Source organism: Theropithecus gelada, chromosome 5 (assembly GCF_003255815.1).
Source record: "Theropithecus gelada isolate Dixy chromosome 5, Tgel_1.0, whole genome shotgun sequence".
Classification (NCBI taxonomy): Eukaryota; Metazoa; Chordata; class Mammalia; order Primates; family Cercopithecidae; genus Theropithecus; species Theropithecus gelada.
Window position 1 is genome coordinate 106,357,291 of NC_037672.1, and position 26,946 is coordinate 106,384,236.

The following is a 26,946-nucleotide window of genomic DNA, read 5'->3' on the forward strand; positions in this document are numbered from 1 at the left end:
AATGCAACCTCTGCCTCCTGGGTTCAAGTGATTCTCTTGCCTCACCCTCCCGAGTAGGTGGGATTACAGGTGCAAGGCACCATGCCTGGCTAATTTTTTGTGTTTTTAGTAGAGACAGGGTTTCATTACATTGGCCAGGCTGGTCTTGAACTCCTGACCTCAGGTGATCTGCCTGCCTCAGCCTCCCAAAGTGCTGGGATTACAGGCCTGAGCCACTGCACCCAGCAACTTTTGCTTTTTAAAATTCCTAGTTTGACTTCACTTCCCAGTGCTCATGGAAATGACATCTGCTGTGAGAAGTGTGGAGTTGGAGTCATCTCTGGGAGCATCAGAGGGTTGGGGAGTTTTATTCTGGCAGTTTCTTGATCTTCTCTTTCTCGGTCTCGCGTTTGTCTCTTGCTATCACCAAGAAGTGTGAGTAGCGCTTGGCGACCTGCTCTGAGAAAATGCTATCCAGAGTCTTCACTTCCTGGGCTGCAGTGGAAGACTTGGGCTTGTGGTCCCCGTAGCCCTGTTCCTCGAAGGTTGGCAACAGGCCCCAGCTGATGGTACTCTCATTGGCGGCCACAGTGATGCTGCTCTTCCCACAAGCCAGGCTCTGGGTTCTCTAGCCACAGAGGTCCTGCACTGCTTTTGGGTACACGGTAGATTCATGGGAGGTGTTGGTGACCCCCCAGAGAAACAGACCACCCACTTCACTGATGGCAAAGGAGCAGGTGTAACCAGCATAGATCTGGGACGCCCCACATCCAGAAAAGTCAAACAGCTTCACCAGGCAGGGGACCATCTCATCCTTCTCTGCATGGCCCAAACTGCCATAGCCACCGGAGCCCCAGGAGAAGACTTGCTTCTGGGAGTCCAGAACCAGTGTGTCGTTAGCGCCACAGGCCACGTCTTGCACAACCACGTTTGGTACAGGCGGCATCTGTTCATTTTTGGTCTTCTCGATGAAGATGGCCACTTGCCGGGGCACCAGTTTGCAGTCGTATTCTATCTGCTGTGGCCAGGCAATGAACTTCCCATCTGAGTTGTGTCTCAGCTGACCATATTCAGGGCACCCAAAGGAACAGAGGTTTCCTTTGCAGTCTATTATCGTACTGAATCCAGCCCCACAGGCTATTTTGGTAATTGGCTGGCCATTGTACATTATCTGCGCGGGGCTGTGGACACGGTCTGTCTGGTTGCCAAGGACCAGCTGCCCCATCTTGTTCTCCCCAAAGGCAAACACAGAGCCGGTTTCTGTCAAGGCCAAGGTGTGGTTCCGCCCACATGCTGCAGACACGATCACTTCATGGCTGAGACCCTCAAGGAGTCTGGGGGCTTTCACTCTCTTGGTGTCGCCATGTGCCAGCTGCCCCTTCTTTGAGGAATTTTTAAAAGCTGATCTCCTAGAAATATAGTAGAATAGTGGTTACCAGAGGGTCACGGTGGGGTCGGGTAGATAGGGAGGATGGGGAAATGAGGAGAGGTTAGTGAACGGGTATAGGATTGCAGCTAGTTTGAAGAAATAAGGTCTGGTGTTCTATTTTTGACTATATTTGACAATAGTGAATATTTCAAAATAATGAAAAGTTTTGAATGTTCTTATGACAAAGAAATGATAAATGTTTGAAGCGAAGGTAAGCCAGTTACCCTGATTTGATCATTTCACAATGCATACCTGTATTTAAAGATCACACTGTGTCCCATAAGTATGTAAAATTATGGGTCAAAAATAAAATAAAATGTAAGAAATCTCTGTCTTTGGAAATTACTATTTTTCTCTTTTTTTTTTTTGAGATGAAGTCTTGCTGTGTCACCCAGGCTGGAATACAGTGGCTTGATCTCGGCTCACTGCAACCTCCGCTTCCTGGGTTCAAGCAATTCTCCTGTCTCAGCCTCCTGAGTAGCTGGGATTACAGGTGCCTGCCACCATGCCTGGCTAATTTTTGTATTTTTACTAGAGACGGGGTTTCGCCATATTGGCCAGGCTAGTCTCAAACTCCTGACCTCAGGTATTCCACCCGCCTTGGCCTCCCAGAGTGCTGGGATTACAGGCATGAGCTACCGCACCTAGCCTGGAAATGACTATTTAAAGTTAGGAGTTATCTGTTGACTTATTTGTTGTCCCTGTTGTTTGACTTGTAGACTTTGGTACAGCCTGAAGTATAAAATTCCTATTGTTAACTACATAAAATCCTGTTATTAATAAACAAACTCAAAAGAATACCAGAACAAAAATTTCTTTATTATGAAGCCCTCTCTTTTTAAAAAGCATTTAGGAGAAACAAACAACATACTGTATGCCAGAATATCAGCACCACTTCCAGAAAATTACTCCAAGTTTCACAGCAGTTTACTGGGTTCCACGGTTTTGGGGAATAGAAAAGCAGGGCAGTAGCTGTCATACCTGTATTCAGTTTCTTTCTTCTATTGTATCCTCCTTTTTTTTTTTTTGAGATTGCCCAAGGTGGAATGCAGTGATACAATCTCCACTGCAACCTCTGCCTCCTTGGTTCAAGCGATTCTCCTGCCTCAGCCTCCTGAGTAGCTGGGACTACAGGTGTGCGTCACCATGCCTGACTAGTGTTTTCTTTTTTGTTTTTTGTTTTTTTATTAGAGATGGGGCTTCACCATATTGGCCAGGCTGGTCTCAAACTCCTGACCTCATGATCTGCCCACCTTGGCCTCCCAAAGTGCTGGGATTACAGGTGTGAGCCACTGGGCTCGGCCTATTGTATCCTCCTTTAATGAGTTTAAAGTGTCCCCTCAAAAGATGTTGAAGTTCTAACCCCCAGTACTTGTGCATATGACTTGATTTGGAAAATAGGATCTTTGCTGATGATCAAGTTAAGATGAGGTCATTAGGATGGGCCCTAATCTAATATGATTGAGTCCTTACAAAAAGGGGAAATTTTGTCACAGAAACTGACCCTTAGAGAGAGAAGACAATGTGAATACACAGGGATAAGGCCATCTATTTAATACCAGCCCATGAACACTTGAGGCGCCCAGAAACTAAGAACCCTTTCAGATAATCAAAATGCCAGGTTTTTGTTTGTTTGTTTGTTTTAAGACAGAGTCTCACCCTGTCACCCAGGCTGGAGTGCAGTGGCATGATCTTGGCTCACTGCAACCTCCACCTCCCAGGTCCAAGCGATTCTCGTGCCTCAGCCTCCTGCGTAGCCAGGATTACAGGCGTGTGCCACCACACCCAGGTAATTTTTTTTCTTGTATTTTAAATAGAGATGGGGTTTTGCCATGTTGGCCAGGCTGTTCTCAAACTCCTGGCCTCAAGGGATCCATCTGCATCAACTTCCCAAAGTGCTGGGATTACGGGTGTGAACCACCATGCTTGAGCAAAATGCCACTTTTCTGAATATATGTTTATTTTTTGGTTTCCTGCATATATCCCAACATCCATATCTTTTACTTGCCCACCATGTTCCCATTTCTCTTTAAATCAGGTTTTGATTTTCTGAAAGTCTGAATGTTGAATTCACTGGTGTCCTGGAATACACTGCAAATAATTCCTACTTGCGTTTCACTGACACTATGTTGCCTTTCCCTGAGTAAGTTTTGCTTGCTTAAATTGTATATGTAAAGGTACCCTCAGCACTTTAGAGGACATATACAGTATGAATTCAAAATATAATTACTTTTAGGAGAGTACATAGAAGTACTCTGAACCATGGAGTACCATTAAATGGAAGTTTTTATTATAATTACCAATTTTACATGATACATGCAGTTATGTATGTGCTCTGATTCCTATCTCCTCCCTTACTGTGAAAGGGCTGGTTAATTGAGGAGAATGTGAAGGTTATTTCACCACAAAACGCTCTAACGCTCTAACTCAGAGTATTAACAATATTTATTCTGATTATTAGTTTTCTCTTATGCATCCCTTTTCATTATCTGATTCACATCTCTCAGAAGTGATGTTAGTGTAAATGGTTGAATATTTTCAGAGTATAGTATATATAACAACATAGCACCTTAATCTCACAATAAGGTTATTTTTTCTGTCTTGATTTTATCCTATTTTATCCTTATATATTTCAGAATATGGATCAGCAGTCTTTTTTTTTTTATTAATTTATTTTGAGACAGAGTCTTGCTGCTCTGTTGACGAGGCTGGAGTGCAGTGGCATGATCACAGCTTACAACAGCCTCAACCTCCTGGGCTCAAGTGATCCTCCCACCTCAGCCTCCCGAGTAGTTGGGACTACAGGCACGAGCCACTACGCCTGGCTAATTTTTACGTTTTTGGTAGAGGTGGGGTCTACTATGTTGCCCAGTCTGGTCTCAAACTCCTGAGTTCAAGCAATCCTCTCACCTTGGCCTCCCAAGGTCCTGGGATTTCAGGCATGAGCATTACTTTCAGCCAGCTGCTTCTATACAATAGGCTTTGTTCTTACCGTGTTTTCTAATGTATTTTGTGCTATTTCCTACTGTTCTAAGACACAAAAGTAAAAAAAAACACATATTTTCATATATTTACATATATATAATGTTTACATATATATTTGTATTTGATGTCTGGGTCCAGAGTTATACCTGAAGTTTTTATTAGGTTAACCATGATAATTGGCGTCCTACTGCTGTCAGATGTACTCTAACAAAGAAATAGATTACTGTTTATTATATTGAAGGAAGGGTGTGTTTAACAATGGCTAGCTTTTGAAGTGAAAATCTCAACAGATAGTGACCCAATTTATTATGGGATTTAATGTGTTTGATGGAGGGGACAGAAAACATTTTTAGCCAGTATCATGATTTCTAATTTTTGTTTGGGTCTTAGAGAAGAGGGAAGACTTCACCTTCCAGATCCCCTATGGACCAGTTCCAGATGTTGGAAACAGACATTTGGGAGATCTTTGGATTCCTGCATGGACTTGTGACCTCCTATCCTAAGTCCGGTAACAATTTTTTTTTTTTTTTTTTTTTTTTAGCATTCTTGAATTGTACAGTGAGAAATGGAGTTGCTTTGGTCAAATGTTCCTCCTTTGTGCCACGGTGTACTCTGGGCATATCTCTAACTTTGCATTGGCTGTAAGGCTCTTCATTTTAGCTTTGTAGATGAGAGTGTGGTGCTTAGTTTCAAATTCTGTCTCTGCTACTTTCTAGCTGTGTGAGCCTGGGTGAATTACTTATCTTTCTGAGTTTTAGTTTTCTGATGTGTAAAATGAGAGTAATAATATGCCTAGTTCACGGTGTGGTTATAAGGATGAAATAAGATATATGATGGCTCAGCATAATAGTATGTGGTAAGCACTAAGTCAATGACATCTATTACTATTACCTCTATACTTGTGGTGCTCATGAATTCGTGTCTTATTTGCAAAGAGCTTAGCTGTAGCCCTCTGAGACTGTTAAACGGAACTGATTGATCAGAGTTTGGTCACCTAGTGCCTCCATTATATAGAGCCAAGGAACCAGTTAGTTTTGGACATGTTGGTGGATCACTTAAATTCATGCCACTGGCCTTGAAGGACCTCGAACAAGAGCATTTTCTTGGTTCATTGCAAATATCACTAGTGTTAGAAAAACAACCTATGCACATGTGTGTTAGAGGCATCACCTCTGTGGAGGAAGCATCCTTATAGTTACTTATTGACTTCTTGCTGTGCTATATTTTATATAATAATGCTTTAATAATGTTTTAGTCAAAATGAAAGTATCTTTAAAAGAGCTCAAACACACACTGAATTGCTAAAAAGTTATATGACAAAAGAGTGATGTAACGACATTCTTATGAGTCAATCTTTATTGCATGTCGATAAAATTCTGCACTATTCTAGTTGAATAGGAAGAGACTAGTTCATAAGAAGCCCATTACCCTAAGCTAGGTGTTAATAATCTCTTTGTGTTAATATTACAATACGCTGCATGATGCCAGGCTTGGAATACAAAAGTTCAGGGTTATATAAGTGTTCTGGCATGCACAACTGTTTGAGCAAGACACTTGGAATTCCAGCTTGTCCAGCAGTTTAACTAGGCTGTGAAAACAATAGGGGCAAGAATGTAGCAAAATGCCCCTATTTCAACTATTCTTAATATAGCTGTCTTTTGATGACTTTCTCACAAATTGTTCAGTCCTGAGAGTCCCATATCTTTTTCCTATGAATAGTTTATCATTTTTACACAAGGAAACTTGCTAAGTGTCTTAAGAGGTGGTGACATTCATTATTTTTTAGTTTATCTGAAGAAAACTACCCTTTTTTCTCATTAGTTTTTGTATAAAAATTAGTCCTTAAGCCAGTATATATAGTGTATAGGTACTTTTGGTACACTAAGTAGTCATTAAAATGCAAGACAAAGCATTTAGCTTTTAAGAACAAATGTCTCACATTCTGAACATAGAGCAGAACTTCTTAATCACTGCAAACTTTCTACTGATCTGATAGATATACAAGGCTTCTGTTCTGAAGAGAAAAATAGCTAGTGGTTCATTGAGAATTGACTGGGTCAGAGTCTGACCTAAGCATGTATGTGTATTAACTCACTAAATATGTGTATTAACTTACCACTTTGAGATGAGTAATTTTATCTTTTCCATTTTACAAATTAGGAAACCAAGGCCCACAGAGATCAGATAACGTGCTTTAGTAAGTGGTTGAACAGGGATTCAAATATAGGCTAATTGGACCAGGCATGTGGCTCATGCCTGTAATTCCAGCACTTTGGGAGGCCAAGGCAGGTGGATCACCTGAGGTCAGGAGTTCAAGACCAGCCTGGCCAACATGGCAAAACCCCGTCTCTACTAACAATACAAAAATTAGCCAGGCTTAGTGGCACATGCCTGTAATCCCAGCTATGTGGGAGGCTGAGGCATGAGAATCGCTTGAACCCAAGAGGCAGAGGTTGCAGTGAGCTGAGATCACACCACTGCCCTCCAGCCTGGGAGACAGAGTGAGACTCTATCTCAAAAAAAAAAAAAAAAAAAAAAAATGCTAATTGGCTCTAGTAACTGAGTTCTTCAACACTAACCTATTTGTGTTTTGGATGCCAAAAAAGACTGCAAACATCAATTGAGAACATTCTAGAAATAACTTTTTCCTAATATTAAAAAAAAAAAGGAAAAAGAAGAAAATGACGAAAATTTAGAGTAGATTTTTTTCTTGCCCAAAAACTTCTCGTGGAAAATACATGTTAGAAAGGCTTTTGGAACACTGTTTGCTTTTTTGGGCTTTCATGCTTCATGTCCCGGTGAAAGAACAAAGTTATAAGAGTTAGGAGGCTCTGGTTCCAGGCTCGGCTGTTAATAGTTGTATCACACTGGCTAAGTCACTCATTCTCTTTGGATTATTTTTTCCAAGTGAAAATATTAATGCTATTAATCTTTTATAGTTATTGGAAGAATCAGATAGAACTGATAGGAAATGATTTAAAAACACTAAGTGGTATGGAAATATAAAGTGGTATTTATAGTTGTTTATTTTCACCAGCCACATATGGAATCATGTCATCTCAGAATTGGAGAAAGTGTTAGAGTCATCTAGTAACAAGGCATAGTGGCGGGGTGGAAAGAGCTGTAACATTTGTCCTGCATTAAAATCTTTTCTCAGTCACTTATTTACTTAATAATCTTGGGCTGGTGATCCAACTTCTCTGAGTCTCGGCTTTATTTGTGAAAGAGAATTATATTTTCTTTCCAGGGGTATGAGGATTAAGTGTAGTGTCCTGTCACATGCTCTCTCAGGAAATCCTCAGACTAAAAGAAAACAAAACAAAGCCAAAAACAGGCTGCCAACTGAGATCAATACAAGTAGCAAAAATCACACACCATAATATTTTGAAGATAAATTGAAGTCAATAAACATTTGTTAAGTATTACCATAAGAAGAAGTGTTTTGGTGGGGCGCAGTGGCTCACGCCTGTAATCCCAGGATTTTGGGAGGCTGAGGCGGGTGGATCACCTGAAGTCAGGAGTTCAAGACCAGCCTGACCAACATGGTGAAACCCTGTCTCTACTAAATACCAAAAATTAGCCGGGTATGGTGGCACGTGCCTGTGATCCCAGCTGCTTGGGAGGCTGAGGCAGGAGAATTGCTAGAACCTGGGAGGTGGAAGTTGCAGCGAGCTGAGATGGCGCCATTGCACTCCAGCCTGAGCAGCAAGAATGAAACTCCGTCTCAAAAAAGAATAAAAAAGAAAAGAAGTGTTTTACGTATTCTTACTAGAGGAACATGTGAAAGGTATGAGATGCCAATGGCATCTTTATTTTATTTTTATTTTTTACCTGCAGCCCATGTTTATGCTAAGTATCTTTATTTTATAAAAACAGCAATGCTATGCTAACTACTTATGATTTTTAGAAGATGACAATATCACAAAATCTGATGGTTTACAGTTTCTTTAGGTTTATCTATATACACAACCTGTGAGCGGTGGCAGTGTGGTAGGCAGAATAATGATACCTTAAAGATATCCATGTCCTAATCCCCGGAACCTGTGAATATGTTATGCTGTAAGCCAAGAAGAAATTAGGGTTGCAGATAGAATTAAGGTTGCTTGCTATCAGCTGACCTTAAAATAGGGCGAGTAGGTTGGATTATCCAGGTGGGTCCAATGTAATCACAAGGGTTCTAAAAAGTGAGAGAGGGAGAGAGAGAGAAGAGAGAGACCCAGAGTGATTGCAGCATCTGAAGGACTTGGCCTAATGTTACTGTCTTTGAGGAATAAGGAAGGGGGTTATGAGCCAAGGAACGCAAGAAGGCACTAGAAGCTGTAAAAGGCAAGGATAATGATTCTTCCCTAGAGCTTCCAGAAAGGAGTGCAGCCCTGCCAACACCTTAATTTTAGCACTATGAGATCCATTTTGGACTTCTGAACTACAGAACTGTAAGATAACGCATTTGTGTTATTTTAAGCCACCGAATTTTGGTAATTTATTACAGCAGCCATAGAATTAATACAGGCAGTTTTCTTTCTTTTCAACCCTTTTATTTTCTTTTTCTTTTCTTTTTTCTTTTTTTGAGACAGAATCTTGCTCGTCGCCCAGGCTGGAGTTCAGTGGTGTGATCTCTGCTCACTGCAACCTCCGCTTCCTGGGTTCAAGCAATTATTCTGCCTTAGCCTCCTGAGTAGCTGGGATTACAGGTGCATGCCACCATGCCGGCTAATTTTTGCATTTTTAGTAGAGACAGGGTTTCACCATGTTTGTCAGGATGGTCTTGACCTCCTCACCTTGTGATCCACCCGCCTGAGCCTCCCAAAGTGCTAGGATTACAGGCGTGAGCTACCATGCCCCGCCTATTTTTCTTTTCTACTTGCATTGGCTAATTGCATTATTTGCACTGGCTAATTGCATATTCTAATTGCATTGTTGCTTCTATTACATATACTATTAATAATTACTAGTATAATTAATTAGACTGTTATTATTGCTTCTCTTAATAGAAGTAGTATTCAGTGTTCTATTCTTGTTTTTCATTTTAAAAGGAATGTTTATAACTTTTTGCTAATAAGAAATATATTTGCTGTAGGTTTTTAATATGTTCATTCCTATGTCAGGTTAAGAAAACTCCATTCTATTTCATATTTTAAAATCAGAGAATACCTATTAAATTTTATCAAATATTATATCTTAATTTCCCCTTTCTTATGTTATACATTTCTTATCCTCTTTTTGTACCCAAAATAGCATAATTAGGCTTTGTCCTTCTTTCTTACATTTTTGGAAAAGTCAGTGAGGAGAGTAGTCTTTAAAAATTAATAAATACTTTAGCCCTAAAAGTAGAAAGAATAACTTTATTGTTGGTGAGTTCTCAAAGCAGTATCAAAAATTGCTAGATGAATTAAAGAAGAAAGTGAGAGCTGATTGTGGCAGTAAATTATAGACAGTAAGTTGTGGGCAGTAAATTTAAAACAGCAAATAGTGTAAAATATGTAGCTAAAACTATCTAAGGGTAGGTTCTCTAGTCTGATATATATATATATATATATCAATTTTTTTTTTTTTTTTTTTTTTTTCTTGAGATGGGAGTTGTGCTGCTGTTGCCTGCCCAAGCTGGAGTGCAATGGGGTGATCTTGGCTCACTGAAACCTCTGCCTCCTGGGTTCAAGGGATTCTCCTGCCTCAGCCTCCCAAGTAGCAGGGATTACAGGCGCCAGCCACCACACCCAGCTAATTTTTTGTATTTTTTTTTTTTTTTTTTTGGTAGCTACGAGGTTTCATCATGTTAGCCAGGCTGGTCTCGAACTCCTGACCTCAGGTGATCTACATGCCTCGGCTGCCCAAAGTGCTGGGATTTCAGGCGTGAGCCACTGCACCTGGCCAAGTCGAACATCTTTACTCAATTTTTTCATTATCTCTTGCTTTTACGTTTGTTTTCATTTTCTGAAGGTAGAAGAACAGTATAGGAAACTCCATAATTATTCAATGCCAAAATGGCTAAGATATTTGATACCTTGTCCATTTACTAAACATCTCAACCACGGATGAAGTCAACAACTATTTTCACCACTGTTTGACCATTTCAGAACTCCTGTCTTTCTGTCTTCTCAGCCAGTGACTTGATATATTTGCTCATTATAAATATGACTCATTTTTTTTTCTTTCATTGTTTCTGTATTCCAACCTTCCTTTTAATTTGTAAGTATAAACTCATAATTTGGAAAAGCTTATATCTGCTTGACTGCCTTTTATGTACTCTACTTAAAAACATTTTCCAAATGGGACTTTATTACTTTCAGAACTTGTCATTGCCCTTGAATGATGGATTTGGTGGATGCTGAAAGCAGACTTCAATTCAAGCTGAGATGTGAAACCTGGGGCATTTTAGGGTGGAGATATGAGAGGGGATTGAGGGTGGAGTGCAGTGGAGATTAAAAGAATGGAAAGGAGTGCCAAAGAGTGAGGAGTTACCAGCGAATACAGCTCTGAATAGTCACTCCTTGGAACAACTCCTGTGATAGGAATGCCAATTGAGTAACAAGGCCATGCATACCTCAGATATGGCAAGTTTTGACTGAATTGGAGCTAACACTGCTGCCGGATGGCATTTCCCAAATTGCGTCTATGAAAGACATATCCTTTATCTCTTTAACAGACGTTCCGGTTCATATTCTCTTTTTTTTTTTTTTTTTTTTTATTTGAAACCAAGTTTTGCTCTTTTTTTTTGTCCAGGCTGGAGTGCAATAGAGTGACCTCAGCTCACTGCAACCTCTGCCTCCTGGGTTCACGTGATTGTCCTGCCTCAGCCTCCCCGAGTAGCTGGAATTACAGGCACGCACCACCACACCTGGCTAGTTTTGTATTTTTACTAGAGATGGAGTTTCACCATGTTGGCCAGGCTGGTCTCGAACTCCTGACCTCAGGTGATCCGCCTGCCTTGGCCTCCCAAAGTGCCTGGATTACAGATGTGAGCCACCGCACCCAGTCCCAGTTCATATTCTTATATTTAATTATCTTATTTGTGGAATACTTATCACTATTTTATTGGATAATCGTTTTCTGGAGGACACAGCTTGGTTTAGAAGAAGTAAAGAACAGCCCCCCCACCAAGTCTTTTCTGCTATCACATTTTAATGTTGATACTACAGAGAATAGAAGAGAAAATGCACATAGACTTGTGTCCCTTGTTTGGAGGGATCCTTTTGTTTGTTTGTTTTTGAGACGGAGTCTCGCTCTGTCACCCAGGCTGGAGTGCAGTGGTGTGGTCTCGGCTCACTGTAACCTCCACCTCCCGGGTTCAAATGATTCTCCTGCCTCAGCCTCCTGAGTAGCTGGGACTACAGACACCCGCTACCACGGCTGGCTAATTTTTGTATTTTTAGTAGAGATGGGGCTTCACCATATTAGCCAGGCTAGTCTCGAACTCCTGACCTTGTGATCTGCCTGCCTCGGCCTTCCAAAGTGCTGGGATTACACGTGTGAGCCACTGCGCCCAGTCGAGGGATTCTTTGTTATCAATTCTGAATCAGTAGAAAAGTCATGCAGATTTTAATATGAATTACATGCTCACTGTTGCATTGCATATTCACACACCCAATATTATCCCTGGATGACTTGTTCTTTTTTTCCTTTGGTTAATTGCTTTCATAAATATATTACTTTAATTAGTATGGATTTGAGTGCCAACTATGTGCTGGACATTAAAGATATAAGGGCAAACAACACAGAGCTCTCTCTTTATGGAGCCATGGCATGTCAAAAGTGCTATGATCAATGAAGTACAAGAGGCAAAGGGAGCATGGGGAGAGTTACACAACCAACACTGGAAAATCCAGAGAAGCTTCCCCAGAGGTAGTAATGACTGAACTGAGATTTTTTTTTTCTTTTACTTTTTCTTTTTATTTCCTTTTTTTTTTTCCGAGACAGTCTCACTCATTTTTGAGATCTCCGCCTCCTGGGTTCAAGTGATTCTCCTGCCTCAGCCTCCCGAGTAGCTGGGATTACAGGCATGTGCCACCACACCCAGCTAATTTTTGAACTTTTCGTACAGGTGGGGTTTCACCATGTTGGCCAGGCTGGTCTTGAACTCCTGACCTTAGGTCCTCCACCCGCCTCAGCCTCCCAAAGTGCTGGAATTACATGCATGAGCCACTGCGCCCGGCCTGTTTTTTTTTGTTGTTTTTTTTTTTTTAGCCTCTGAGACAAGTTCAACTAAGCTGACACTTTAAGAATAAGTAGAAGTTAGGGAGGTAAAGTGGGTTTTTAGGTAAAGGAGGGATGAAACAGTGGCAGAGAGAAAGTCTGGAAATGACAGAGAAGAGCCTGGTTGAATAACTGAAAAGTAAGTGCAGGTTGTCTAGATAAATGACAGGAAAAAGAATGGCGAGAGGTAAGGCTAGAGGAGTGGATACGGACGGAATAGAGAAGGGCCTTGTAAACGGCAAGCAATTTGAGATTTATCCTGAGAGAAACAGAGCTTCAAGTTAAAGAGTTTCAAGCAGGGAAAGATAATTCTGGCTACTGTGTAGGGCAGGACCAACCACTGTAAGACCTGCAGTTACAGTAATTCACACATGACACAAGTTACTTGGCCTTAGGTTGTGGCCATGCAATGCTGTGAAGATGGCAGTGGTAGTTTATATTGAATCAGTGGAATCTGCTGGTCATGAAGAGTGACTGGGGATGATGAGGAGGTAGAGTCAGATGTGACAGGTAAGTTTTGGTTTCATCAATTGTGTGAGTGGTGATACTATTCCCATAGTGATACTGTGTGGGGCAGAGGAGGAGGAATGTGGCAGCAGGGCAGTGGGCAAGATCAGTTCTGCATGTGTTGAGTTTGAGGTGCCTGTTGCACATCCAGAAGTATGCAGCTGCAATCAAGACTGGAGCTTGGAGAGAGAGAGTGGCATGTTGATGGTAACTTAATTCCTAAGGCTTTAGGAGCTCACTAGGGGAGAGAGTAGTTTCACTGTGTGGTGGGGGAGGGCTTAATAATGGATTGAGGAGTGAATGGAAGGTGAGGAAGTGGGTATAGTGAGTACATAATCAACTTCCTAGAAGTCAGTCTTTAAGGGAAAGCAGCAAAAAGAAAGGCCAGCAGCTAAAGGAGTGCATGAGGTTGAGGAAAGACCTTTATAAAAATGGAAGATATCTGAATATTCTTAAATGTGTTTAGTCAAAGGGAAGGACAAGTTGAAACAACAGGACAAGGTTCCTGGGAAGCCTGGGGTGGATGTAGAGCATTTGTAGCAGAGGTTAGCTGTAAGAAGGGAGAGTGACATCATTTTCAAATGTGATAGAAGGGAAGGAAGGAATCAAGGGTGTAGAGGTGGGCCACTTTCAGTCAGCTGGAGGGGTATGAGAGAGTCTCTCTGTGGATTTATTTTCTTTGTGAATGCAAGATCATCTACTGAGAATGAAAAGGGAAGAAATTAAAGGAGAGTAGAAAGAGTTTGAATTACCACCATGATTAGGGAAACACAGACAGAATATTGGTTATTGGTAGTTGTTGAATGCACAGGTGAATTTGGAGACTGAATTTATGATGAACCAATCTGGACTACTGAGTGATCTTCTCCCATAGCATTGAGTGGACTACACCAGGTAAAGATGCAGAGAAGGTGGACAGATGGGCTATTACATATTTGGCTTTTGGCAAGTGGGCACACGGAACAATGGGGTAAGGAAGTTTGTTGGCATCAGTGTAGGTGAAAATTTGTTCTGTGCAACCTAAGTTGGAGAGCAGAGGAAATGGAGCTGTGTCGGGCATGGTAAGGAGGGCCGAGAGATATAGGGAATGGAAGTGGTTGTTAGGTGCAAGAACAGTTACAGTGGGAGTCACTGGGAAGGAAACCCTGCCAGGATAGTAGAGTCCTCAGAGTGGGATGTTTGAATGCATTATTCCAGAGTCGGAGCAGTTTCAGGGATTGACACAAATTAGTGTGTCAGGGGAGTGAGTTGCAGAATTGGAGGGTGCAAAGAGTCATTAGAAATGAGGTCTGAGAAGATAATGGAATAAGGTGTTGGTTATGTTACCCATGTTGACATGTAAGTTACCTCAAATGATAACATAGAGAGAGAAAAATAGGACTGTGAACCACGTGCTAAAGGCTTCAATTAATAAAGGTAATGACAGAAGATGGCTGCAAAGAAGGGCAGAGGGTTACTAGTAACCAGTTATCACACGACTCAAAGAAGTGGGGCCTTCTAAACATGGATGAAGAATTAATTGTGTGGAACTGGCAATAAGGAGCAATGTGGATGCCCAACTTTCTTCCCATCTAGGTGGGAGGATTGTGGGAAAATCAGCAGCCTCCACTTGAAGGAGTTGCAAAAGAATGACCTCAGAGTTTTAGTTAAGGCACTGATGAGGAGAGAAAATTCATAGAAGAGGTTCACAATAAAAGGATGGTCACGGTCACCACCCCTGAATTAATGTCACTTATATTTTATTAAAATAGACTAGACTAGCAGTGTTTCTGAAAGTGTGGACCTTGGAACAAGTGCACTATCACCACCTAGGAGCTTGTTAGAAATAGAAATTCTCAAGTCCCATACCAGATCTCTTGAATCGGAAATTTAGGGGGTGGGACCCAGTTATCTGTTTTTGCAAGTTCTCCAGGTGAGTCTAATAAATGCTGAAGTTTGAGAACTTCCAGACTAGATCTAACTTCCTAACATGAAGAGACAATGAAAAGTCAACAAATACAAATTGAGAGATTTAGAAGGCAAACATTTGATATTTAAATAGATAACAACATGTGTACTGTACAAAGGTGCTGAGGGATCGGAACAAAATCGTGGTCCTCAGTTTCACTGACTTGCTTTAAACCACACATCAATCATTGTAGGCCTCCTGCTCTTTACTCTTGTTCTCCATGGACTAACTCAAACCTTTCTACTTTCTTTAAATTCCCCCCGATCACTTATTAGGTGATATTCCATCTACCACCAAGCAGGTGATATCACACCATACTTTATATAAAACATATCTTTAGTAAAAGATCGCAACACATCTTCCCTTAGTTTGAGAACTAGCTAGCATGCTACAGACAAGCTCTGTGGATTGTTTTGCCCATCATGCACATTAATAAAATTCAGAAGTCCTAGTGAGTTTTGTTGTTCTTGCAGCTTTTGTTATTTCTTTTTTTTTTTCTTCCAAGAGAAATAATCGTTTATTTACTAAAAAATATTGAGAACTCACTGAGTTGGGTTCCTGCTCAGTTTTACCATATGGTGGGGGGGACAGACAAACTACAGTTATTAGCCATCTGATAAGTGTTTTAGCAGTGCCAAGTACAAGAAATTATTGGAGTAGAGAAAGAGCATCTCAGCTTGGCAGGAAGGGGTGTTTAGTAAGTTGATGCATATGTTGAGTCTTGGAAGAAGAGCAAGTATTCTTCAAATGAATGGCAGGGATGAGGATGGAGACTATTTCAGGGCTAGGGAGCAACCAAAGGGATCCTCAAATAGTTTAACATGGGAGAACGTTGGGTGAGGGTTGCTGGCCAGCGAGGCATGAGGTTATAAATTTAGTCATGGTTGGCTCACAATGGGCCTCGGATTCTACACTGAGGTATCTGCATGAGGATGGGAGACTACTGGCAGATTTTAAGCAAAGGAATAGCATGATTAAATTTCCCTGTAGAACTGTGTTTAGGGAAGCTGGTTTTGGCACATTGCTATGGTTTGGACATGGTATGTTCATGCCAAGTCTCATGTTGAAATTTGATCCCCACTGTTGGAGGTGGGGCCTACTGGGAGGTGTTTTGGTCATGGGGATGGATCCCTCATGAATGGCTTGGTGCCATCCTCATGGTAATGAGTGAGCTCTCATTTTATTAGTTTCTCTGACAGTTTGCCCAAGTGCTGGTGTTAAAAAGAGCCTGGCACCTTCCCCTGCTCTCTTGCTTCTGCTTTCTGCATGTGGTCTCTGTTCACTGGCTCCCCATTCACCATCAGGGGAAGTAGCTTTAAGCTCTCACCAGATGCAGATGCTGGTGCCATGTTTCTTGTACAGCCTGCAGAACCCTGAAACAAATAAACCTCTTTTCTTTATAAATTACCAAGCCTTAAGTACTCCTTTCTGGCAACAGAAAAATAAGCTAAGACATACACGTGCTTGGCTTACATTGAGAAACACTATCAAAATCTGCTGATGTAGTTATTGTAGAAGTGTTCTTTATAAGATATCTCACATAAAAAATATTTTCAGGCCGGGTGTGATGGCTCAGGCCTGTAATCCCAGAACTTTGGGAGGGTGAGGCGGGCGGATCATGAGGTCAGAAGATGGAGACCATCTTGGCCAACATGGTGAAACCCTGTCTCTACTAAAAATTAGCTAGGCATGATGGTGTGTGCCTGTAATCCCAGCTACTTGGGAGGCTGAGGCAGAAGAATCGCTTCAACCAGGGAGTCAGAGGTTGCAGTGAGTCGAGATCGTACCACCGAACACTCCAGTCTGGGAACAGAGCAAGACTTCATCTCAAAAAAAAAAAAAAAAAAAAACCAAAAAACAAAAAACAAAAAAAATTCAGGCCAGGTGTGGTGGCTCGGGCCTATAATCCCAGCACTTTGGGAAGCTGAAGTGGGCGGATCACTTGATGTCAGGAGTTCAAGACCAGCCTGACCAACATGGTAAAACCCTGTCTCTACTAAAAATACAAAAAATCAGTCAGGCATGGAGGCACGCACCTGTAATGCCAGCTACTCGGGAGGCAGAGGCAGGAGAATTGCTTGAACCCAGGAGGTAGAGGTTGCGGTGAGCCGAGATCACACCACTGCACTCCAGCCTGGGCAACAGAGTGAGACTCCATCTAAAAAATATATATATATTTATATTTAATATATATTTATAGAAATCAAATTATATATAAAGTATATATTTATATAAATTTATATATTTATAAATTTATATATTTATATAAATATATATACTTTAAATATATGTATATATATTTTCAATTAGCTTTGGTTATTTTGAGGAACCTGTGCCTTGTCACCTTATGGATGATACAAGTGTGTTACTGATTTTTCTTTTGCTATGAACACCAGGAAGCTCAGAGCCATGCTGGTTGTTTCATTGAATGATACTATGGAGTTTTATATTTTCTTTCTTTTCATTATAACTTTCTTTGTGGTCTTGAACTATGTTTACATACGTTTTTCCAGGTTCTTATTTTTAAACTAATTTATGTATTTTAAAAGGTTTTTTTTTTGTTTGTTTTTGTGAAACAGGGTATCCCTCTGTCACCCAGGTTGGAGTGCAGTGGCGCCATCTTGGCTCACTACAGCCTTGATCACCCAGGCTCAAGTGATTGTCCTGCCTCAGCCTCCCAAGTAGCTGGGACTACAGGTGTGTACAAGAATGACTGCATAATTTCTTTTTGCACTTTTTTTGTAGAGACAGGGTTTTGCCATGTTGCTTGGGCTGGTCTCAAATTTCTGGGCTCAAGCAACCTGCCTGCCTCAGCCTCCCAAATTGCTGGAATTACAGGAGTGAGCCACTGTGCCTGGCAATAGTGTTCTTTATAAATGTTCTTTTAATTTGTCTTAAATCTTACGGGAAATGAAATAAAAGGATGAATTTATAAATAAAGCCATATTTGCTTTCTTTGAATCATCATTCTCAGAGTGATAGAGGGTATGAGATAGTTAATAGTTGCAGAGAGGTCAGTTAGAAGGTTTCTCCAAAAGTTTAAGAGAGAAATGAGGAAAGTCTAAACTGAGGCCGTGGGATGGGGATGGAGAGAAGGGGTAGATCTGACAGAGATTTAGGAGGCAGAATTGGAGGAACTTGGTGATGAATTAGATGCTGTGCGTGTGAGGGGATGGGTGGGTGATGGAGGTGTGTAGTGTCCAAAATGATTCTGAGGCCTCCACCTTGTTTGCCTGGATGGCAGGTGGGGAAGGTGGCACCATTCATTATGATATGGAAGTCTGTAAGAAAACCAGGGGTGAAGCGGAAGATGATAAGCACCTATGGGACATCCAGGTGGACATGCCTTTATCAGTTGGTCTGAAAGTCAGAAGGAAGTCTGATGAAGACACAAATGTGGTCTTTGTGAGAGTGAATGAGCTCTTCTGGAGAGACCGAATGCATGGCTGAGAAGAGCAAAAGCAGAAGAGAGAATGAAAGTCGGAGCCCTGAGAATCATCATTTAATGATCAGGTAGAGAAGGAAGAGCTGGCAAAGGAAAATAAGACAGAAAAGTAGGATTAAATGACAAGAACATAAAGACTTGAGAACTAAAATGAGCACTGAAGAGGGTGGCAGTGGTCAACTGCATCTGATGCTGCTGGCAAGATCAACAAAGATGAGCGCTAGATCTAGCCATTCCACAGTGTATATACACTTCAAAACATCGTATTTTGCACAATAAATACACACAATTTTATCTTTCAATTACAAAAGCAAAAATAAAAGGTGAGCATTGGGAAGTAGTCTTTTATTTGGGACTTGTAAATAATTGGTATCTTTGGAGGCATTTATTCATTAAATACTTTATATATATATATATAATTTTTTTTTATTTTTTATTTTTATTTTTATTTTTTTATTTTTTTTTTGAGACGGAGTCTCGCTCTGTCGCCCAGGCTGGAGTGCAGTGGCCGGATCTCAGCTCACTGCAAGCTCCGCCTCCTGGGTTTACGCCATTCTCCTGCCTCAGCCTCCCAAGTAGCTGGGACTACAGGCGCCTGCCACTGGGCCCGGCTAGTTTTTTGTATTTTTTAGTAGAGACGGGGTTTCACCGTGTTAGCCAGGATGGTCTCGATTTCCTGACCTCGTGATCCACCCGTCTCGGCCTCCCAAAGTGCTGGGATTACAGGCTTGAGCCACCGCGCCCGGCCTTTTTTTATTTTTTGAGAGTGAGTCTTGCTCTATCCCCTAGGCTGGAGTACAGAGCACGATCTGGGCTCACTGCAACCTCCACCTCCCGGGTTCAAGCAATTCTTCTGCCTCAGCCTCTTGAGTAGCTGGGATTACAGGTGCCTGCCACCATGCCCGGCTAATTTTTTGTATTTTCGGTAGAGACGGGTTTCACCATGTTGTCCAGGCTGGTCTTGATCTCCTGACCTCGTGATCCACCCGCCTCAGCCTCCCAAAGTGCTGGGATTATAGACGTGAGCCACTGCACCCAGCCCATTAAATACTTATTAAGTGACTCTTATGCGCTACAATCTAATCATATACTGATGACCAATTTGATGGGAGGATGGTAAGAGGCAACTAAATGTAAGGTAACTTAATTCACCAAGATGTGAAATAGTGGAGGAAAATTAGGAGGGGAGGCCGGGTGCGGTGGCGCACGCCTGTAATCCTAGGACTTGGGGAGGCTGAGGCAGGTGGATCATGAGGTCAGGAGTTTGGGACCAGCCTGACCAACATGGTGAAACCTCGTCTCTACTAAAAATACAAAAATTAGCCAGATATGGCGGTGGGCATGTGTAGTCCCAGCTACTCAGGAGGCTGAGGCAGGAGAATCGCTTGAACTCAGGAGGCGGAGCTTGAAGTGAGCCGAGATTGGTCCACTGCACTCCAGCCTGGGTGACATAGCGAGACTCCATCTCAAAAAACAAAAACAAAATAAAAAATCAGAAAGTTCTAGTTTTAGAAAATCCCTATAGCTAGGTATGTGCACCAGGTTAAATGATGGGGTTACAATATTGTAGAAGAGTAGAATAAAATTCTTTATGAATAATGTTTAAATCAAAGAAAAGAGGCCAAGGTTTTCATGAACATCAATAAAGCTTTATAACAATACAATTCATTATCATTGTTTGGATTAATATTGTAATAATTACACACTTTTTACATTATGAAAATAAGTCATAAATAGTGTAAAAATAATTCTGAAGATCAACTTCTCACAAACTAGGAACCCTGAAAACAAATTTAAAAAGCAAATAAAAACAAATTGGAAACTGAACACAATGCAATTATCTCCAAACCGCAAATCAAAAATCTTATGCATCTTTTGATACAGTAATGTCAGCTGGAGAAAGTAAAATGAAATTAAAGTAAAAATTGAACAGGGAGAATTCAATCTTTCAATTATTTACACTACTAAGATAAACAGGTTTGTGCCATATTTACAGTGATAAGACACAACACATTCTTAGAATAATCAATTATATGAGACTGGCCCACAAACATTTAAAAAAATATGCAGTGTAATGCTTGCCAAAATATTTTTTTTTTGCATATTTCACTTATTTTGTATTTATGTGAGTTTTTGGCAATATAAAAATAGCTGCACATAGAGATGAACTTTAAAATGTAAAAAATACAAATAAAAATATAATATTTTCTAAAGAAAAATCAGATACATCTTTTAAAAATGTTATTAAGTTGAATGAAACATTTACAACAGTATAAAGAATACTCACATAAATGTCAACAGTATGTAAGACATTCTTTTGTGAATCCAATTCATTAATATTTCTGAGATAGGTGAGAATATCAACTACATTTTGAGAAATGTGGTACTTTCTTTGTTAAGTTGTTAATAAATCACGCATAACTGTTTAGGCTGAAAAAAATCTTCCCATTCCCAAAAGGACAGTTCTTTCAATAAGCAGCACAGGCAATTTTATACATTTAAATATTTTGAAATGAAAAAAGTCATTAAAGTGTTTATTAGTATTGGGTTAGCAAAAACCAAACTCCACTAAAAATTTAAGTTAGAGGAGTGTCCTGCTGTGTCAACTTTATGTTGGCAACAAATCTAGCCAACATAGATATCCCAATAAAAATGGGAAGAAGTAGGGACTGACAGTCCTTCTAGTTTAAAACAATTTAGCATAATCATAATTGGTCAAGCTTGTTAATTCTACTAGGGATGTATGATTTTAATAGCCAGAATCACAATAATAGTCAGATTGTTCTTACTTATTTTTAGAAAGACAGGGTTCCTAAGGACTTAACTTCCAAGAGATAGCAGGAGCTTTTGTTTTTACAAATTAGAAAATCCTATTTTTTTGAAGTGCGAAATATTAATATAATTTGATTATTAGGAAATAAGAAAAAACAATATTTCAAATATTAGCATCTGTATGTTGCTTATGATCACTTATTAGAAGATGTTAAAATACCACCAAAGTATAGCCCAATTCTGGGTAAGACAATATATCGTGGGGAAAGAAAGGATAACAAATTATGTTAAGTGTTCATGCTTTGATAGTAACATTAAAAAAAAATAAACCTTGGAAATTAAGCACATTTCCTAAGTGATAAAAATACAACATATCAAAGACAATTTTTCCATTGGTACTGACATGCTGATTTGACAGTTTTCTAAACTAGCATATATATCTGTCTATATAGATAGATAAAGGACATGTAGTATAAACTACTTGATGTGTAAGTTCTTGCTGTCCCATCAGAACATCGTATGCACAGAACGTAAATTTAAAAACAACACCTTTCTTCTAGTAGGAATTATATATTCTAATATCCTCTATAAAATCACATGAGAAAAAAAAGTCCTCCAAGACTGCTTTTACTAATGAAAAACAAAAACTGAAAGAAAAAATTAGGTATATTTGTGCACTAAGTACTCTATAAGGTGTGTGCAGACTTCTCTAATGCTAGTTTTGTCATGTTTCATCAAATCATATAAACTAAAAGATGAGTGAATGAAAAAGATGAGACACATGAAAGTAGATAAAGGCATATGATGTATGAAATGAGTATGAAAGAGGAGGATCCATGATCCGAGTAAACACACATCATCCATCTATAGGTACACTGTTTTGTTTTACATTAAGAAAGCCTGGTCATTGGACCATAATTATAGCAAATTCATGAACTTTAAAAATAAAATCACACACTAATGATTTAGGAATGCTATTAAACAGGGAAATAAAATTATCCATAGTAGTTGCATTGTCCATAGAGAAAAAGGAAAAGAAATACATTAGCACCAACCAACATACATGAAAAACAATTTTAAATCTAAAACACATATCAATTTGCCATCTTTTAATGTTTTATCAGAAATAGAAACTGACCTTGCCTTATTTCCAATGTGTCTTTCATGTATATTTTCTCAACCCTCTATCCAATAACATACATTAAAGAAATCTTTAAGGAAAGTATATTATCTATCAACACATATCAACAAACACAATTCTTTCATTCATTTAGAAATTATTTAAGAATTCTCTATATTGATGACAAAATGGATGCTTGAAAACATTGTAGTAAGCGAAAGTTAAAGATTATCCATTATGGTTAAGACCTAGCAATTCCACTGAACAAGGAGGAGTATCGTCATCCCTTTGTTTTTCCCAAGGAAATAAATGTAATGGAAGTTTATAACCTCATTTAATCATGAAATAAGTCAATGTTGTGAAATCAGTTATAGAGAAAAAACTCAATATACACACAGGACAGAACAGTATTCTTTGAAGGGCTGTATTTCAAAACAAATTTTTTGTACATAAAGTGTTTTTCTTTTGATGTTGAGGTATCATCTCCTGAAGCTGTGCAAGTTTTAAATAGTGATCCATCTCAATCCACCTCTTTCTACTAGAGAAGCAGAAAAAAAGATAGAAGGGAAAAAATACAGCCACTGGACACTGTAGTTTGTTTTCCTGAAGAGAATGTCGTTCCACCCACTTCAGTTCATTTTTCCAAACCATTTAAGACAAATTGTGTCAGACATTGAGCAATACCTTATCCTAACACCATGCCATACAAGAAATTGTTAGAAAATGCCCTCCATTATTTTCAAAATGCTAAACTGGCTTAGGGGTGTGGAATGTTACCAGAGATGTTACCAATTAGACTGATCTAATAGTTTAAACATCTTTCAACTTTAAAAATTTAATAGAAAAAAAAAAGAAGATGCCATTTTGTATGACCGTCATTTGGTTACATAACATAAATGAGATCATGAGGATTTTAGGTTTCTTGTCTTATGGTTATATCTTAACTATAAGCCAGTGATGAGTTAATTTCCCTTCTGGTGGTGACACCTATGCGTGAAACTAGAAATCTTCCCAGAAGATGGCATCGAGTCAGGAGAGAAATTAAATTCTCTAATGGGCTGAAAGGGTGCCTACTCCTCATTGATAATGTTTCTTTTAATGTAACACTTCCACTTAGAATAAGCCATTTCAAAACATGCTACCAACTCTTTACTGTGCAAAGAAATGTTCCGTCTAATACGTTTAGGTAAAGTTTGAGCAAGTAGATGAAAAATACTCTCTTTATGGCAACTATATTTCACAGCTTTCTGAGATCTTAGATTTGGTCTGTGGATATGAGGATAAGACAAACATTTAGAAATGTTAAAAAGAAAGAAATCTAAATACAGACAAAACTTAAAACCATAAAAACAGAAATTAATATTATCAAATGTGACAAAATCTTGGCTTTATATTAACTGATAATCTCCATGTACGTTACATTCATCATGTAAAGAAAGTCAAAACATACTTAAAAATGTGTAACTTTCATGCTTTACAATGATTAGACTGAAAGTGGAGCTTATTTTATACTCTATCCAATTATCCAAAACAAGAGAGAAGTTAGTAAAAGGTCATTTTGACCATCGGAGCCAAATTATTATGATTTGAAGTCTTCTTAAAAAAATTGTTCAAAACATATGTGACAAAAACTGAAATGAATATTTTTTCAATATTCCTGGGACTAAAGAAAGAAAAAGGAAAAAGCATTAAAAAGAATGAAAAATACCTTTCTGTTTCTCAAACTTTGTAGGAAATGTTTGACATGGGTTGGATCTTTGGAGGAAGGAAAGCTCTCACAACAACTTTGGCACAGATGTCCCAGTAAGCTCTCCTACATCATCAGGAAAGGTGATTTTGGCTGATCCCTTCTCAGAACATGTTATTTCTTCAGTAACCCAAGTTTTGGTGGGATGCATATCCCTGTTTCCTCAGGGACAAGGGCTCCCATTCCAAGAATCTCCTATTCCAAAAGAAGCGCTGTGCCTCTGTCATTTTTAAAAGCACCCATATTAACACTTGCTGAAATTCAGTTTATTTATATATATTTTTTAAGTCTGGTTCTGCATGTTTGCATTTGTAAACCTCTTTCCTACTTGGTCACACGAGAGACAGTGCTGGAGGCTGAATCGGTCCTCTTCCCGTGTCTTCACTGCCAAGGGCAGCCCAAGGAAAACTGGCGGCAGCAACAGGCTCAACCCCTTCGTATTTCAACCAAAGTGGCCACGTGAGCCCACAATACTGGAAGCTGAAGATCTGCAGTCAGGACTGCAACTCCCTCAAAATACAAGACAAATTGTGTGTGTGCTCTCCACCACCTTATCTCTTTTTGGCAATAAGCCATGGTGTAACCCCCTTGAGATGACAAAAGGAATAAAAGCTCAGATGTAATCAAAGGACTTGTGATCAGCATGCTAGCATCTGAAGTTGCACAGCAAGCAGGTTTGGCACACAGTCATGCTTTTTTAGTCAATTTCAATGGGTAGTGTAGGTATGAGTCAACGCCAACACGAAAGGTGAATAGGAATGTGATAATCAACTCTCAAATCAGTCAGTATAGTACATTTTCATAGCTTTGAGCCCATATTTGGTCACCATTTCATGTAAACTATTTCATGGCACTTTTTGTCCATGCAATTAGCAAGCCCGAAGAAGGAAAATAGCTAGTACAATCAATCATTATCTACCACTGATTTGTCCATATAAATACGTATCTTCACATAAGATAAAGAGATACTGATCTATATTTTTTGCAGGTTTCTCACTGATTTCACAAATTGCCCAATTTCAGATGTAAGTGGAGTAAAAATGGACATGTATACTATTGCCAGCAGGAAGAAGCAGCCCTATGTAAACATATCTCAGACTTGTAAAATCTGCAATTCAGTTTTCAACTATAAATATTAAAAGAGGACCATTATATACACAACTTCATGCTTGAAAGGTTAGATTCATCACTGCAGAAAAAGACAACAAAAAGATAAATACATGGAATTAGTAGTCTTGAATTAAAATTTTAAATCAATATTTATTTTAAGAAAACTGGTAGAACCTTGAATAGAGTCTATAAGCCAACTGACTGGCTACCAATGAGCCAATTGATTATCTGATATGTGTGCTATATATTACTTTCTAAACTCCAAGATGTCACGGCAATTTCCATCTGAGGTTCATTCCACATTTTTCCTTTGCCACTGAGAATTTTAGGGTAAGTGTTTTGCTCAGTAACTGTTCTGGGAAAGCAGAAAATTAGGATGTTTATCACATATGTATGACAATTAAATTTAATTCTGTATTTGTAAGCTACATAATCTTCTGCAAGCATTACAATACAACTGTGGAAAGGGCTGAGGACTGACCTCGATAATGTTGTTTACTTCACCAACACCTGACTCTAATCCTCTATTCTTCAGTTCTTGGTTCCTCCTTCCTTTTGCAAGCCTTGCCCACTGTGAATGTTATGCAAGGTAGACCTGCCTGCTCTCAGGCCTTCAATCTGTATTACAGGTTCCATTGTAACCTAAGGCACCACAGATTTCTGGTTTCTCACCTCTCTCTCATAGCAGTCATAATTACTAAGGTTTTCCTAGAACTGCATTAAGTCAGAGGTCTGAGGAACAGAGGTCTTTGAGATATACACTTACAAAGCAAATCTTAGAGACATCCTTGACATTTACTCAAAGAAAAATCAGTAAGTAGAATGTACAGACAAGGAGAATAACAGAGGTCTCTTCATTCACCCTCCACAATGCATGGAGTCATCTTTAAGTTTATTTATCAACATTTGTTTTTCTCTATTCAAGGAAAATAGATGCTCTACTAGGTGTGCTTTGGAGGCTGCTTTCTAATCTTCAGAGATGGAGTTCACTCAATATTCCTGCCTGTCATGCCAATGCCAAAAAATGTGTCTATAGGAAGCACTCCTTTTTCCAAACCCTCACTTATCTCTCTTAACTCTTCCTGTGTTGGCAAATTTAGAAAACAGAACTATATCTAGAAAGAAAACTAATTTAAACAAAGATGAAATAGTTTTGCATGTATAAATCATTGAGAGGAGCATAACCAAGAGGAGGTGGTAATCAGTGATTTATATGACTGCCACAATTTGAATTTTAAGTCAAGTAAACATTTGCCACTGTGCCCTACAGCCTAATAAACACAGCAGTGTTCAAAAGGGTGATAACACCCAAAATAGGACTCACTAAAAGCAATCCGCTGACCTTATTTTAAAAATATAATTTTAAAAGTAATTTTTATTTGACTATTTTATATCACAGCTAAGTTGACCACATAAGAAATTTGAGAACGTTTTCATTTTCTAATTGTTTCTTTCCTTTCTGGGGATGGGTGGGAGAGGTTGATCAGAATGATTTGCATTTGTGTGTGTTGGGTGGATGTGGTAAACAATACTAAAGTTTCATAATTCTTATTCTTTATATAAGATGCTAGATTCATAAGATCTTTAATCTTCTGTAGCATATAGTGTCTATTCTGTGGAAAAATATGTATTTAAAAGGAAAATTTCTGATTTTCTAATAGTATTCATATTACTACCAGCTTTGGCCATTTCATGAACCAAAAAGATGATGAGT

The 26,946-nt window shown here is 39.3% G+C and overlaps 1 protein-coding gene and 1 pseudogene across 1 annotated transcript in view; both read right to left on the reverse strand.

The window, feature by feature from the left end:
* Nucleotides 1-346: 346 nt before the first annotated feature.
* On the reverse strand, nucleotides 347-8,235 carry LOC112624355 (annotated as a pseudogene).
* A 13,707-nt stretch (nucleotides 8,236-21,942) lies between these two features.
* Nucleotides 21,943-26,946, reverse strand: part of COL25A1 (collagen type XXV alpha 1 chain) — a 506,768-nt gene continuing 501,764 nt past the window's right edge. Inside the window, exon 38 of the mRNA XM_025385780.1 lies at nucleotides 21,943-25,311. Within this exon, the coding sequence (XP_025241565.1) occupies nucleotides 25,309-25,311 (3 nt within the window). The 3' untranslated portion in view covers nucleotides 21,943-25,308. The remainder of the gene's footprint in view (nucleotides 25,312-26,946) is intronic.